We start from the raw sequence: 16,533 nt of genomic DNA, 5'->3' as shown, positions 1-16,533 counted from the left end.
CCAACAGACAGTCAAAAGGCATGGCTGGCCTCACAACTACTTGAAGAGTACCTGAGACCCCCCCCACTCAAAGGGAACCTGAGCCACCTTGCAGTGGCTCTCTGTGTTGTCAGCGACAACAACCGGGTAAAATGCATTGGAGACCACTTGCTCTTCAGACACCAGCCGACAAATGACAGCTGTCTCTAAGAGCCTCCACTCTATGGCCATTGATGGTCACCCACTGCCTGTACTTTTTAGTGTTATCAGGCAGCTGGGTCCTGGGGACCACCTCACAGTCTCCTAAAGAGACTAGGGACATCTCTGCGGGACCCCACTCTCCTTGGGCACCCATCTCCTCACCCAGGGCTACACTAGCCATCTGCTTGGGTGGTGCACCAGTGGGTGCTGTTTTTTCTCTTAGGGTCACTTTGGATCTTAGAAACAGTGGCCCACCTCACCACACTTAAAACGTTTCAGGGGTCCCTCATGAACAGGTTCACTTGTCGGGCCCCTGGCTTCTTCTCAGGGGGAGGCTGAGAACCCTTCCCTTGGTTCCCTTGGAGATTACTTTGGGGCCCTTTCTGGAACTCACTCTGTTTATCCTTGTCCCCACCACTATTCTGCTGGGGACCCTGCCCCCCTTTGGCAGAGTCTCCCACATGACCCTTGTGGACCCGGGTGCTAACCCAGCAGTCCGCCTCCTTAGCAAGCGTCCTAGGGTTAGTCAGCTTGCTATCAATAAGGTGCTGGCGTAGCTCTGGGAAACAATTACTAGCAAGTGTTCCCATGCAAACAAATCATAGAGCCCCAGATAATCATTCTGTTGGCTACCCTTCACCCAACCATCCAATGCTCTGCAAAAAAAAGTCACATATTCTACCCAAGTGCTGGACTCCAGTTTTTTACAATTCCTAAACCTTTGTCTATAAAGCTCAGGGGTCAACCCATACCTAGTCATTAAGGCTTCCTTCATGTGCACATAAGAATTCTGATCCTCAAAAGGCAATTCCAATAAGGTATCCCGCCCATCACTGAGGAACCGCCCCCACAACCCCGCTCCCCAATCCTTCTCAGGGACCCGGTGGGAGGTCATAGCTACCTCATAGGCCTTAAACCATTGCCCAATATCTTCATTCTTATGAAATTCCTTAATGACATCCTTGGGAATAAGCACTCTTGTTTCTACAGGGATGGATGGTGCGCTGCCACCAGAAGGAGACATTTCTAAACATTTAGCTTTCAATTACAATTCCCCTCAACATCTGTCAGCCTCCAAATGCTTTATTTTTTCCACCACGGCCAACTTCTTATTCTCCAGCTCCATCTGACCATCTAGTTGGAGCGTGGTCAGCTCCATCTTATGCACTCTATCTCTCTCCCTGTCCTCCAACTCTCTTGGGGACAGCTCCTTTGAAGAAACACTGCTGCCTGCTCTGGAAGGCACTTTCCTCCCATCCAGGCCCACTAGCCCTTCTAGATGCCCATCTAAATTATCTGCCTCCTCCCTAGGCTCTTCAGGATGCCTACTGGCATTCCTAGATTCTACCCAGCCCTTCAGCGCCTTTTGGTATTTCTCTTTCTTGGTGAGGCCTTCCATAGAGATTTTAAATTTCCTGCAAGCAGCTTTGAGGTAAGACACAGTGTAGGTGTCAATACTATATTCTTCAAAATCAATGTCAACAGATGCAATGGATGCTGCTTTGCTTATGGTGAGTGAAAAACAGTTGGCAGTTCTCAAAAAGCAAAAAGAAGTACCAAGGAAAATTCTACCAAAAATGTATGTGGTTGCGTTATGGTCTGCACTCACTAGTAGTGTACACCAATCACTGTATATGAATCACAAATGCTTGTCCAAATCCTCACCGCTGACCACCAATGTTAGAATTGGGGGTCCCTAGTTGCACGGTAGGTACCTTTGTCCAAATAGGGACCCTTGCTTCTAGTCTATCGCTTCTGCAGGCTATCATTAGTGCTTTGTGGCACTATTTTCACTAAAATCTTTAAACATTCATACCGCTACATCCCTTTTTTGGATATTTGCTTTTTTCCTCTAACTTTAGTCAAAAAGTTGTTCTCTTTAATTTAAAATTGGTTGTGGAGTTTTATTTTATTTTGTGTGACAATTTCTACAGTGCATGCACTGCTTGATACTTTACACACTGCCTTTGACTTAAACCGGACTGCTTCAAGTCACATTACCAGGGATTGAGCACAAGTTTATTCAATTTACTTTGTGGGACGTCTAGCCTGTGATGGCCTTATCCTTTGTGGTGGACACTAGTCCTTCCCATTAATAAACCACTTTCCTACAGAGTACAATTAATCAAAGTTTGAGATGTCCAGATAAGCCCTCCGAATAACTTTCACTTCCAAATTCATATCTGGGATGGTGAAGGGATTAGTGGCCCTGGTTACTAAGATCTGGAACAATTCCACTTTGAAACATTTAAGCTTCATTCTATTTTGAAGTACAGAGATCAACAGAAAAACACTTCTGTTTTACACAACACTGACATAGCAGCAACAAGAAAACCTGGTCTCAATAGCGGTCGTAAATGGAAGAGCCGCTAAAACGCTTCATTTAGTATGCACTATTGATTATGAAACCTGTAATCTGTTGATTATACCAGATTCAGAACAACAGTTACTATTTCTGCTGCATGATACAAACATTGTTACAAAAAGACAGTTCCCACAGAATGCTAGGTATTCTCAGTGGCGGCAGACACAAATAAAAAGTGGTGAGCTGGTGGAAAGAACACGGGGGGATGCGCCGGGAGGCTTAATAATAAAGAATAAAAATATGCCTGATGCTGCTTCTGCCGCCTCACGCCTCGGTGCTTCTCTGCTTTGTGGTCCCAGCAGTCCCTTGGATAGTAACAGAAACTCCCAGAGCAATCCCCGCGCTCTCTCCTGTAGCAGAAGAGCATCGCAGGATTGGCATGAGAGGACTTGTTTAACACTTGTCCAGGCATGGGGAGTCTGTGCTATATCTCCACCCCAGCTGTGCAATTCAGCTGGGTTGGAGAAACTTAACTGAGCATTTTTGTTTGCCTGGCCTATGACGGCAAGCCAAATAGAGATGCACAGTTAATAGTGCACGTCACCCTGACCCATCTGCCATGGTTTGGCCCCGTCCCTCCTACACATGCTGACTCAGCCAGCAGCTGAAAAATAAAATGATAATAAAAATATTGTTTTATTTTTCAGCTGATGGCTCTAAGCCAATGGGTGACGCTCCTCCGCCATTGCTGAGAAGCTGCAGCTGGGTACTCTATGTACCGACTTCTGAAGGATGTAAGTTTGATTGGCTCCCAAAGAAAATAAAAATCTGTGACCTCCAGGGGACACTAATGTCTGAAGCAGGTTCATTCATAGATGTAGTGGAGTGGTGTGGCTCACTGGTTAGAGGCGGCAGACCCGGAAGCAGAGGACGGCCCGGGACCAGGGTTCAATTCCCGACGCGGCAGGGTCGTGGACCAGGGTCAGCGGACTCGATAATTCTCGCTTCGGTGCCTACTCTAACCAGGGATCACACTCGGCAACTCTGGGCATTAGCTTGCCTCATCTCCACAACGGCTCCCCACATGCCTGGTTTCACCTTGGAGATACCCAGCAGGGATCATCTCACAGGGAAAGCCAGACGGGTTCCCCAGTGGTCTACAGCGCTGGGACGCCCCATTGCTGGGGTAGCCATGCGCTTTACAAGACAACCTAACATAACATAACATAGCTACCTTGTCAGTGTTTTGGCAGTGACGGTATTTGCACTAATTTGGCTGTATATATCGAACCACTGCAGTAGTTCACAAACACCACACAAGCGAATTACAAAATAGTGGCGTGAAACTGGAAAATTTTGGAATGAAGGTACTGATCACTAAATCCTAAATGTTTTGTAAAATTGTATTCAGATGCAAGAAAAACTTTGTAAGCGGATGTCAAGATTTTTCACAATGCTTTTTCTGGGAGAAGTTAGATAAATGTTAATGTTGAATTTTTTTATTTATATTGCTTTGTAATTGTATTTATATAGCGCTTACTACCCCTGATGAGGAGTTGAATCGCTTTTCGGCAAGTGGCAAGCTACGCCAGAACGTAAAAGTATTTGTGGTGGATTAGTATAGGAAAATATGAGTATAGCATAGGGAGGTACAAGGTAATTTGAGCTGAGTACACATGAGTCTGTTAGTGGGATTGAATAGATTAACGGAGGGATAGAAGAGGGAAGAAAACCAGAAGTGTTAATTAGGAGATCATAATAGTAAATTGAGGTATGGGATGAGTAAAGGAGGGATGGAGGCGGAAAGAGCATGTAGAAAGGGATTAGGGTAGAAAAATTAGGTTTGGGATGAGTCAAAGGAGAGATAACATGAGGGAGAATTTAGTAGATCATAGTAGTAAACTGATGTTTGGAGTGAGCCAGGAGGTGCATAGGAGGGAACATAATTTTTAAGGTGAAACTGCTGGCCTCTAATGAGGCAATCTAATTCATTTTTCAGAAGAAAAAAAATCACGGATAATGCAACTCAGGAGTTACGTAATCTCTTATGTTGGGAAACGGCTCAAAGTGCACATTACTGTGTGTACAAATTAGGTCAAAGCTGTGTACTCGAACGTGTGCCAAGTGTATGTAAGAAGCAACATGGCATCTTTATTATTTTTACTAGGTTATTATTATATAACTAACTTAAATGCACTGTGATGTTTAAACTTAGTAATTGGTTAAAAAAAACCTGCGAAGAAAACAAGAAAAAAAGCATTTTCAGTGAGATCTGCAGCAACACGGGATCTGCCGTCTCACCCAGTCCAAGGGTCAACAGCATGAAGAGAACGGGTTGAAAGGATCTTTTTTCAGACACTGTGCAAACAGAGCAACACGGAGCTAATAAGTAAAATGGGGAAATGTAACGTGTCAAGAACAACTATTCAAAATCGCCTGCACTGAACGAATGTAGGATTGTTATGTCCAAATCACGAAGGTGCACAATATGCTATGCACTTTTTTTATCAACCTATAGAACACAAACAGTTTTTAGCTAAACTCAATTATTTAAACAGCGCTTACTACAGTGGCTAGTTCGTTTATAAGCAATCTCAAACTATTTCAGGACAAGGGAGGCACTGGAAAGCAAAGCAATGTACCCAGGATCAAAAAAACGAGGTAAAGTATGGAATCGGGATTAGAACCACTGTCTTTTGGAACCGAGCTGTTCAACTTGACAACTAGACAGTTTCTTCTATCCAGTAATAAGCTTTTATATGACAGTGAAAATATATAATGGGAGAATAAAAACCCATTGCAAATATATACTTAAACAGTGCAAATTGTTTTGAAAAATATGCTGGTATGAAAGTCTGCATGAGAAAATAACTGCAATGGATGTTTTCATCCTAATTAATTCAATATTTGTAACTGAGCCATCTTGGTAGTGTGCCTGGTCTTTACCACATGCAGGGTTACCAGCTCTTCCTAAAATAGAACAGAAATTATTAAACATACTTTGCCCAACTGTAGACAGCCTTCCGCTCATTGTAGAGGTCTCGAACTGGCACTCAGATGAGTATTCTGATCTCAAAGGAACGTAAAAACATTTTAAACCACAAAGAAGTAAATGAACCTTGCTCTATATGCACGACTGATCATCCGTGCATAACCCGCTTAACTCCATTTGAAATACGGATATTAAGCACACGCTGAAACTTTTCTCCTATCCTTTTTAAAATAATGTGCACATCATTTAAAACACGTTCTTTAATTGAGCGTGTACTGTAAAATGTGTGTAGAGTAAATAGGTCCATGCCACAAATAAAACTCACGGAGGAGGGGTATATTCGCAAACTTTGCTTGAACTTGCACTAAGAAGTTCACAAAATACTCATGTCCTTCCTTATCCGCTACAAGCACTTACGCTAACTACACAGTGCACACTAACTTGCCCTACAGGCAGAGAAATCTTAGCATAAAGGAGCGAAAACAGGGTGGGCTCTCAAAATGCAAATACATCCTTGATTAGTAATGGGGTTTTATTGCGAAGATGAGTATAAGGAAATTAAGCAAATGTTCCCCATTGGCAACCCCTTTTCATTACATAGCAACAGAAGTCCTTCTGGTTGGTATTGCATGGCATAGCTCTGGGTGTAGTGCTGAGGAGGTCTCCCTATGGCAGGTAGGTGCACTTCACAATCGGGTGCTGTGAGCACTGTATAAGAGGGTGCATGTTGGTAGGGCATGGTTTACTCTAACGTTGTGAGTGATGGCGAGTTTACACGTGGCTCTAGTTGCCCGCCTGGTAGTGCATAACGATGCATAAAGCTTTATTGCAATGACTGTAAAAAAAAGTGCCACCTGACTGGTAGCGTATAATATATCATGTGACTTCGTTTAGCGCTCACTGGAGCCTTCCAGTGTGTATATATATATACTATAAAGAGAACATTGTGTGCCAGGCTACTTGCAGAGCGTGGAGACTTAAATGACTATTGCTGGAACAGTGACGGTGTCCTTAGTAGGTTCAGTAGGGCTTACTTAGTGTAGTCTGAAACCGAGCGAATTGGGTACAAGAAACCAGTTATTGGCGCTGTGTTATGTGAAGAGCATAGAAGTGTCCCTAAAAGTGTATACACCAACAGTGCAGATCGGAGGGGCATTCACTATGGAGGAACTCTTACCTCCTCCAGCTCCTGTCACTAGCACCACTTTCCCATCAAATCTCAGCGGGGTTGCCATGCTGCTCTTTGTTGCGCCTTCTTAACACTCTTGTCTGTTACGAGCCTTCTCAAATAATGACCGCAGCAATCGACTCAAACTCGATCAAAGGAGCACTGGTTCAGGAAGCATAATTTTTCTTTCTGCGTTTCAAGCCTCGCTCTGACAAATATTAGACCAATCGGTGCCTAGTGCGATGAAAGCCGCGCCTATGACCTCAACTGAACATGCTCAGACAGGAAACCGGTGCTGATTGGATGTAGAGCTGGGGAAGCAGGTGCGTGCAGAGTTGGTGTAGACGTTCGCAAAGCTAGTAGGTTTAGATGGATTGAACTGTGATTTATAGATACGTATGCAGATAGCGGCGAACTCGCTCAAAGTGAGCGAACACGTCTCCTCCTTATTGCTTTCCCTGTTACTGGCACTTTATGCGCCGAGCTGCAGTGGAGGGAAGGTCGTGCCAGTCAGTGCAAGGAAGGTTGTTGTAGGTGAAAGGTAACGGAAACGCAGATCCACTGCTCTCGCTTGGTTGTAGCAGCCAGACTCAAGGCCTGCAGCTTAGTTTGACTTTGAACCGATAATTGCAGATGGGTAATATAGGCCCTCATATTTCAGGACCAGATTTATTATTAATCATTAGATTTTGACCCAGAGCAATAGAGGTAAAAAGAAGGAAAGGGGGCAGAGAAATACTGGAACAAAGAGACAAAGTTAGAAAGCAGAGATGAAAAAGAACATTCAAGGGTGAGATAAAGGAACAGAGAGCGTAGGATGGTGGAAGAAAAAGGCATGAAATGGATGCTAATAGAGTCCACTAATTAACACAAAAACTAGTTAACTTAGTAGCTTATTGTTCAATGATAAATGTTACATTCAATGCTCAAATGGCACACTTTTGTAATGTGCTTAGTTGCAATTAGTAGTCATAGTTATCCGAAAAGGGCACAGAAAAGCTGAGATACAAGTTCCTTTAACTAAAAGAAAGGCGAATATTGGTGAAATGTGCACAATGTGGATTCAAAATTTGCGAACATTCGTGACAAGAATTTTCAATTCTATTAAGGACAAGGAGGCGAGGATTATGCTTTTCTCATTTCTTTATTAGAAATGCTCAGCAGCCAATAAAACAGTAAAAAACTACAGTACCCATGAACACCAGGGTAACAACCATAGAGACCACAGTATAAAAGGTCCTATAGATAGTCTCTCTTCCTCTTTCTTTGGTGAGGAAAAAACTGTTCAAATCAAAACAGGAAATCCAAATGAAGAACAACAGGAAGGAAGCCCACGAACGCAGGAAAATCCATATACAATCATCAAACATGTTCATAATAGCAATATATGCAGAACAACAAAAATGGGTGGGATAATCCTCGCCTCCTTGTCCTTACTAGAATTGAAAATTCTTGTCACGAATGTTCGCAAATTTTGAATTCTATGTCATGACAGCAGGCTCCGATTATGCTTGTTTAAAGCTGATCCACCACCACAGAAGCAATATGATCAATCAGTTTGTAATAAAAAGTTTTGAACACAGAATCAGAAGACCAATCTGCGGCCTTCATAATTTCAAAAATAGGGACACCCATGGAGAATGCTTTAGAAGCCATCGCCCAACGTGCCGAATGGTCACCAAAAACGGAAACATCAATGCCAGCTTCTGACATGAGCCATCGAACCTAGCGAGCTAAAGTAGCTGGGGTAACGGGGCGAAAAGGTTTCTGCAAAGCAATCAACAGTTGACCTTGCATATCTGAACGAAAAGGAGCAGTACTTACTTCATAATCTTTGACACATTGAACAACACAAAGGTTGGGATGAGTGGGAAAAGAAGGATAGGTAATCGAAGTAGTATTTGTTTTGGTACGTCTGGAAAGGAGAAACGTAACACCCTCTGGTGTAAAGCTGCGACCTGCCAAATCCAAAGCTCGAACATCAGACACCCGTTTGCAGGAAACAAGGCATAACAACATAGTCAGTTTGGCTGACAGCTGTTTATGGGACAATAGAGAATTGGAAGGCCAGGCCTCTTGAAAACGCAAAACAATGGAAACATCCCATAAAGAGACGTACTTAGGACAAGGGGGTTTCGCCAGGCGGATACCTTTAAGCAATTTGGCAATCAGAGGATGTTCACCTGCAGGCTTACCATCAATATGGATATGACCCGCTGAAATGGCGGAACGGAAATTGTTGACAGTGCATTAAGTCAAACCGGAAGAAGCAAGAGAGGCCAAAAAATTAATGATTATGGAGACATCCGCTGAAGTGGGATCAACCTCCTGTTGAGCACACCAGTCACACCATCGATTCCAGGATCCCTTGTAGCGTTTGTGAGTATTGGGTGACCAGGCTTCACTAATGAACTTGGAAGCTTCTCGAGACAGGCCTAGGACCGTCCAGCGGTCCCCGAAATCCGCCATGCCAACAGATGAAGATTGGTGGATAGAATCAGGGGATGCGGAGTGCCGAGGGGAATCCAGCAAGAGATTCCACTTCTGGGGAAGAAGGAGCGGCACTGCACAACACATTTCCAGGAGAACCGGGACCCACGCTTGAGCCCTCCACAGAGGGGCAATCCGAATCAATTCGGAGCGATAACGTTTCGTGCATGCCAGGAATCTGGGAATCATCATGAACGGGGTAAAGGCATAGCACAGGCTCGACGGCCAAGTCTGCAGAAAGGCATCCGTGGCCAGGGCTTCCGGATCCGGCCTCCAACTGAAGAACAGCGGGAGCTGAGTATTGAGGCGAGAGGCAAACAGGTCGATCTGACACTGGCCCCCAGAGCCGGAGGAGAGAACGGAACACGCGAGGATGAAGCCTCCAATCGCTGAAGTCCCGAAGATGCCGCAAATTCCAATCCGCAATCTGATTGTTGCGGCCGGGAAGATATTCTGCAATAACCGTGATCTTGTTGTGCAGACAAAAATGCCCAAAATCCTTGGCTATTTCCGCCAATATCTTGGATCTCGTGCCGCCCAACTTGTTGACATAGCGAACCGCCGAGATGTTGTCCATGCGGAGAAGTATGCAGCAATTGGATTGAAGAGGAGATAAACAACGGATCGCAAACGACCCTGCCAGGAGTTCTAGGCAATTGATGTGGAGAGACAACTCCTGGGGAGACCAACGACCCCCCGTCGAGACAGGACCGCACTAGGCTCCCCAGCCCCACTGACTGGCATCGGACTCTATCACTAGCTCCGGCGATGCACCGAATAGGGCTCGTCCATTCCAGGCATCCATGTGGTCTAACCACCACTGCGTCTCCCACCTCGCTTCCTCTGAGAGAGGAATCTGATCTGAGTAGCGAAGGCCTTTTTGGAGATGACGAATCTTCAATCGCTGAAGCGATCTGTAATGTAGGGGACCTGGGAAGATCGCCTGAATGGAGGACGCCAAGAGACCCACAACTCGTGCTAACGATCTCAATGACACAGTCTGTTTGGAAATAACCGAAGTCAGTTCCCTCTTGATATACCGAATCTTTTGATTGGGTAAAAGAAGTTGACATGAAAGTGAATTGACCTTGAAGCCCAGAAAGTCGATCACCTGTGTTGGAGCCAAGACAGATTTCTGAACGTTCACCAGAAACCCCAGAGATTGTAAGAGGTCGATGGACCACTCCAGATGAGACAGGAGTTTGAGCGGACAATCCGACATAATCAGAATGTCGTCCAAGTAAATAATCAGGCGAACACCCCGAATGCGCAAGTGTTCCACGACAGGCCTCAGAAGCTTCGTGAAGCACCAAGGTGCTGACGAGAGGCCGAACGGGAGAACCTGATACTCGAACCAAGTCCCCTGCCAATGGAATTGAAGGAATCGACAATGAGGACCGAAGATGGGAATCGCCAAGTACGTGTCTTTAAGATCTAGACGAACCATCCAATCCCCTTCTCGCAGAAGATCTCGCAACAGATGGATCCCCTCCATCTTGAAATGCCTGTAAACAACCCCTTCGTTGAACTCCTTTAGGTTTAGAACTAGGCGGGACCCGCCCCCTTTCTTCTCGACCAGAAACCCAGTGCTGACGGACACATTGGGATGACGGACCGTCGGAAATATCGCCCCCTTTTGTAGGAGTGAGTTTATTTCTGCCGAAATGAAGTCCTGATCCTGAAGGGAAAAAGTTAGAGGAGTGGGAGGGTGGGTTTGATGTTGGGGCTGGTAAAATTCTATTTTGTATCCTTGAACAGTTTCCAGCACCCAAGCATCGTTGGAGATCAGACGCCAATTGTTTAGAAAAAATTGTATACTGCCCCCCAGAACCACACCGCAAGCAGGAATTAGGCTCACCTGAAGTGTTGTAATCCTGGTAGCCGCCCTGGTTTCCACCGGAATGTCCTTTTTTATATTGCCCTCTCCCTTTGCGAGAGGGGTAGAAAGTGGAGCGGGTGTTGTAGCCGGCATCTTGACCACCACCTCTTTGGGACTGGTACCGCCTCTGGGAAGGTTGTTGAGAGCGAACGAGCGTCCCCTGTGTCGTCCGGCCTTGGCAAAAACCGGACGAAACGCGCGCCGCAAGGAAGCCTGAGCTTTATCCAAACCACTGAAGGTGGCCACAAATTTGGTGAGTTCCTTTAAAAAGGGTTGACCAAACAGAAGACCTTGAGCCGCAGGACCAGATTCCGAGGAGGAGAGTTCATCCAATTTCGGATCTAGTTTGAGAAGGATTGAACGGCGCCTCTCACACGAAACCGCACAGTTGACATTACCCAACTGGCAAATAGCCCTTTGTGCCCACTCAATAAGTTCATCCGGGTCCACAAGGGCCGACGATTCCTTGGCCAGAAACCCAAGATCCAGTATTTTGGTGAGAGCACCCAATAAATCAAGAAGCTTGTCTTGACAGGAGCGCCAAGACCTGTCCAGACCCTTTTTGGGATCTTTTGCGTACTTCTTGAGATAGGTGACCATCGTGGGGTCAACCTCTGGAGTCTCCGCCAGGTGGTCAGCGAGATCCGGTCGAGGGCATTCGGACCGAAGTCGAGCCCTGACATCCTTTTCAAAAGGCTGGCGTATGTGCGTCTGGACATACTCCGCTACAGCAGGAGAGGGAAGCCAAGACGTGGAATGAGGGTGAAAAATATCCGACGGATCAAAAGTCAACACGGGAGGGTGTGTGGGGGCATCCACGAAATGTTCTTTACAGACCTTCTTCCTAGGGGGAGGGTCATCATGATCTGAAGACGTAGAAGAATGCGTGCCATCGGTATCAGTTGGAGGAGGGGCGGCTGACGACGCACTCACAGTGGACTTGGATTTGTCAGACGCCAAACTCTTAGCCAATATTTGAAAACGAGACCTGTGAGAATTGACAGGGGACTTAGAGGACTTACATGCAGCAGGCAACCAACCTTGCTGTTGAGCATATTGAGTCAAATGGCGCTTCAAAGGATTAATGGCACGCACAAGGGCCGTATTCACAGAGCGCTGCACACCTTGGTCTAAAGCCTCCACTAAATCATGCTCTAATGAGCCAGAGGCATCCTCCTCATAGTAATATTCATCGTCATCATAAAAATCCTCCATAGTTACACTGCATGTAAAATTAATGCCCACAAGATGACTAAAATAAGCGTGGCCAAAGGCACAATGCAGGGGGAGTGCCAAAAATCCCACAGCAAGCCAGCAATACAGGCAAAACCTGCACAGTAATTAATTAAATGTGGAGGGAGGGCTTGCTGCCAAAGAAAAAATGCACTCTAGGCAAAGCCTACGCTTATTGTACAGCCCAATGCTATTCTGTGAGCAAAAGGCGTAAATGGGGTTAAGTCTCGAGGCTGTGGGCTCTGCCGTAACAAAGACGACCTTCAAACACTCCCGGCGCTGTAGAAACACTGTAGCAAAGCCGGGAAATGGCCGCCGCGCATGCGCGGTAACGGCCGCCTCGGGACACACAAAGAGAAGAGCTCGCGCACAGCGCGCGAGCCTCCTAAACCCCGGTCTCCCGCTCCACAAAGGAAATAAAAACGCGGGCGACAAGCGCCCGGTTTAAAGGGAGGTGTGCCCACGCTCCCTGCACCAGCGCACGCAGAAGCGGCGAAAAAACAAACACGGCAATAAGAAACGAGCTGTCAAAAGTAAACAAAGCGCGTGAGACGTGAAATGCAGATGCGAGTTGAAGCGCTAATCAAAGCAAAGCAGATAAGCAATATACAATCATGAAAGTCAAACACAACAGTAGATAAGTCAAAAGCACTTAACTGGCTGCGGAGCAGCAAAGAAAGAGGAAGAGAGACCTTTTATACTGTGGTCTCTATGGTTGTTACCCTGGTGTTCATGGGTACTGAAGTTTTTTACTGTTTTATTGGCTGCTGAGCATTTCTAATAAAGAAATGAGAAAAGCATAATCGGAGCCTCCTGTCCTGCCATAGAATTAGAACCGTGACCTTAACTTGGCATGCTTAGAAATGTGTGTCATGACTGCAGTGTGTTCTGGTTGAATAAATGTATTACTTCATAAGCAACATGTTATTCTTAATTGTCAAGAACGTAATATTTTCTCATGTTTTTGCATAAATACTTAAACAAGATAATTAGGAATTAAAGACGATAATTCTTGTGCCTATTAAATCGAATGCATTACCTAACAGGGATTTTGTCTGTTAGAATAGCTCATTGTTCCCGCAGTGAATCACTTGTTACTCTGTGAGTGAGTAGGATGGCAAGTGAGACACTACAGCTAGACGGTCCAGGACTTATGGATACTAAACTGGTAGGGTCACTCAGTCCCTATATGCTAAGGTCCCATAATCCCACGCTTAGTTCTGTGTTTACTAAGAATCCCTGCAATAGGTCCTTTGTCCTAGAGCACAGAAAAGAATCTTTATGAAAAGTTCTCACAGCGTCTAAAGCATGGGTACTCACAAACTTTCTCTCAGGGGCCAAATTTACAGTGTGGTTTGTGGCCGAGGGCCGCGCCGGTGGGGGCGGGGTCAGTGAGAGAGGGGGCGGGGCTAGAGCAAAAAAAAACTGTGACCTTGATGTTGAACACAGGCCCCTACAGTGGACGCCTTTGTCCACTGAGCCACAAGACCCGGCATACACCCACATATCTTTCTCTCTCTCTCTCTCCCTCTGCCTCTCTCCCTCTCTCTCTCCCTCCCTCTGTCTCCCTCCCTCTCTCTATCTCTTCCTCTCTCTCTCTCTCTCTCTCTCTCCCTCCCTCACTCTCTCTGTCTCCCTCCCTCTCTCTATCTCTCCCCCCTCTGTCTCCCTCCCTCTCTCTCTCTCTTTCTCTCTCTTTCTGTCTCCCTCCCTCTCTCTGTCTCCCTCCCTCTCTCTCTGTCTCCCTCTCTCTCTCTCCCCCCTCCCTCTCTCTATCTCTTCCTCCCCCTCTCTCTCTGTCTCCCTCCCTCTCTCTATCTCTTCCTCTCTCTCTGTCTCCCTCCCTCACTCTCTCTGTCTCCCCCCTCTCTGTCTCCCTCCCTCTCTCTCTCTTTCTCTCTCTATCTCTCCCCCTCTGTCTCCCTCTCTCTCTTTCTCTCTCTCTCTCTCTCTCTCTCTCTGTCTCCCTCCCTCACTCTCTGTCTCCCTCCCTCACTCTCTGTCTCCCTCCCTCTCTCTCTCTCCCTCCCTCTGTCTCCCTCCCTCTGTCTCCCTCCCTCTGCCTCCCTCTGTCTCCCCCCCTCTCTCTCTCCCTCCCTCTGTCTCCCTCCCTCTGCCTCCCCCTGTCTCCCTCTGTCTCCCTCCTTCCCTCTGTCTCTCTCCCTCCCTCTCTCTCTCCCTCGCCTGACTCTCCCTCTCTCTCCCTCCCCTGACTCTCCCTCTCTCTCCCTCCCCTGACTCTCCCTCTCTCTCCTTTCCCTGACTCTCCCGCTCTCTCCCTCCCTCGCCCTCCCCTTACCCTCCCTCGCCCTCCCCTGACTCTCCCTCTCTCTCCCTCACCCTCCCTTGACCCTCTCTCTCTCTCTCTCCCTCCCTCATCCTCCCCTGACCCTCCCTCTCTCTCCCTCCCTCGCCCTCCCCTGACTCACTCCCTCCCCTGACTCTCTCCCTCCCTCGCCCTCCCCTGATTCTCTTCCTCCCCTGACTCTCTCTCCCTCCCTCACCCTGGCTCTCTCTCTCTCTACCTCACCCTCCCCTGACTCTCCCCTGACTCTCCCTCCCTCGTCCTCCCCTGACTCTCCCTCTTTCTCCCTCCCATGACTCTCCCTCTCTCTCTCTCCCTCCCTCGCCCTCCCCTGATTCTCTCCCTCCCTCCCTGACTCTCCCTCCCCTGACTCTCCCTCACCTGACTCTCTCCCTCCCTCACCCAGGCTCTCCCTCTCTCTCCCTCACCCTCCCCTGACTCTCCCTCTCTCTCCCTCCTTTGTCCTCCCCTGACTCTCCCTCTTTCTCCCTCCCCTGACTCTCCCTCTATCTCCCTCCCTTGCCCTCCCCTGACTCTCCCTCTCTCTCCCTTCCCTGACTCTCCCTCTCTCTCCCTTCCCTGACTCTCCCTTCCTTGATTCTAGCTCTCTCTCCCTCCCTCGCCTTCCCCTCTCTCTCCCTCCCTCGCCCTCCAGACTCTCCCTCTCTCTCCCTCCCCCTGACTCTCTCCCTCCCATGACTCTCTCCCTCCCTTGACTCTCTCCCTCTCTCTCTCTCCCTCCCTCCCCTGTCTCTCTCCCTCCCTCGCCCTCCCCTGACTCACCCTCCCTCTGTCTCTCCCTCCCTCACCCTCCCCTGACTCTCTCCCTCCGTCGCCCTCCCCTGGCTCTCCCTCTCTCTCCCTCCCTTGCCCTCCCCTGAATCACCCTCTCTCTCCCTCCCTCGCCCTTCCCAGACTCTCCCTCCCTCTCTCTCCCTCCCTCGCCCTCACCTGACTCTCCCTCCCTCCCCCTCCCCTGACTCTCTCCCTCCCCTGACTCTCTCCCTCCCTTGACTCTCTCCCTCCCTTGACTCTCTCCCTCTCTCTCTCTCTCTCCCTCCCTCCCCTGACTCTCGCCCTCCCCTGACTCTCCCTCCCTCTGTTTCTCCCTCCCTCACCCTCCCATGACTCTCTATCCCGCCGTCGCAATCAACTGGCTCTCCCTCTCTCTCCCTCCCCTGACTCACCCTCTCTCTCCCTCGCCCTCCCCTGACTCTCCCTCCCTCCCTCCCCCGACTCTCTCCCTTCCTCTATCTCTCCCTCCCTCGCCCTCCTCTGACTCTCTCCCTCCCTTTATCTCTCCCTCCCTCGCCCTCCCCTGACACTCTCCCTCCCTCGCCCTCCCCTAACTTTCTCCCTCCCTCTATCTCTCCCTCCCTCGCCCTCCCCTGACTCTCTCCATCTCCATCTCCGTCTCCCTATCTCTGTCTAGGCGAGGTGTAATAACTCTGTCAGAAATAGCACAAAAAGCAAGAGCTCTTTGCTGCAGACATCGAACCACCTTCCCCAGCCTTCCCAAAATCTGCAGCACGTTATTAATGACACCCTAATGTAGAGGTTGCAGGAGAGCTGGCTGGACCGCCGCGGCAGAGATCAGGTGTAATCCGGAGGGCAGAGATTCCAATTAAGGCTGGGCTGACTCAGATTTTCATCCCTTCAGTGTCAATAAAACAAATACTACTCGGGGAGCACAAGCTACGCAGAGTGATCTCCAAGTTCATTCTCGGTTTAATCAGTCACAGGGTTTGTCTTTGAGTCCTGGTCACTGTAATTGTCCAACAATTCCCAGATTACAAGAGAGCAGAAAAAGAAGCGAAGTGGGAGGGCTGCTCCCCGCAACCGCAGATGCTTCTCAAGGCCCGGCTCCAGCCATGCGCTGGGTGTAAAGTGAAGCTTTGGACACTGTTAAGAGTAGGTTGTGAAGGACAGCCCTGCCGCCAGCCAGGGGCAAACAAGCTTTTGTATGTGTCCACCAGAAACC

The 16,533-nt window shown here is 48.0% G+C and overlaps 1 protein-coding gene across 1 annotated transcript in view; it reads right to left on the bottom strand.

The window, feature by feature from the left end:
- HSD17B4 (hydroxysteroid 17-beta dehydrogenase 4) overlaps nucleotides 1-7,006 on the bottom strand; it is an 867,876-nt gene extending 860,870 nt beyond the window's left edge. The window contains exon 1 of the mRNA XM_078675560.1: nucleotides 6,655-7,006. Within this exon, the coding sequence (XP_078531686.1) occupies nucleotides 6,655-6,712 (58 nt within the window). The 5' untranslated portion in view covers nucleotides 6,713-7,006. The remainder of the gene's footprint in view (nucleotides 1-6,654) is intronic.
- Between the last annotated feature and the right edge of the window lie 9,527 nt (nucleotides 7,007-16,533).

This window comes from Lissotriton helveticus, chromosome 2_1, assembly GCF_964261635.1.
Source record: "Lissotriton helveticus chromosome 2_1, aLisHel1.1, whole genome shotgun sequence".
In the NCBI taxonomy this organism is placed as follows: domain Eukaryota; kingdom Metazoa; phylum Chordata; class Amphibia; order Caudata; family Salamandridae; genus Lissotriton; species Lissotriton helveticus.
This window is presented reverse-complemented; position numbering and strand designations above follow the sequence as displayed.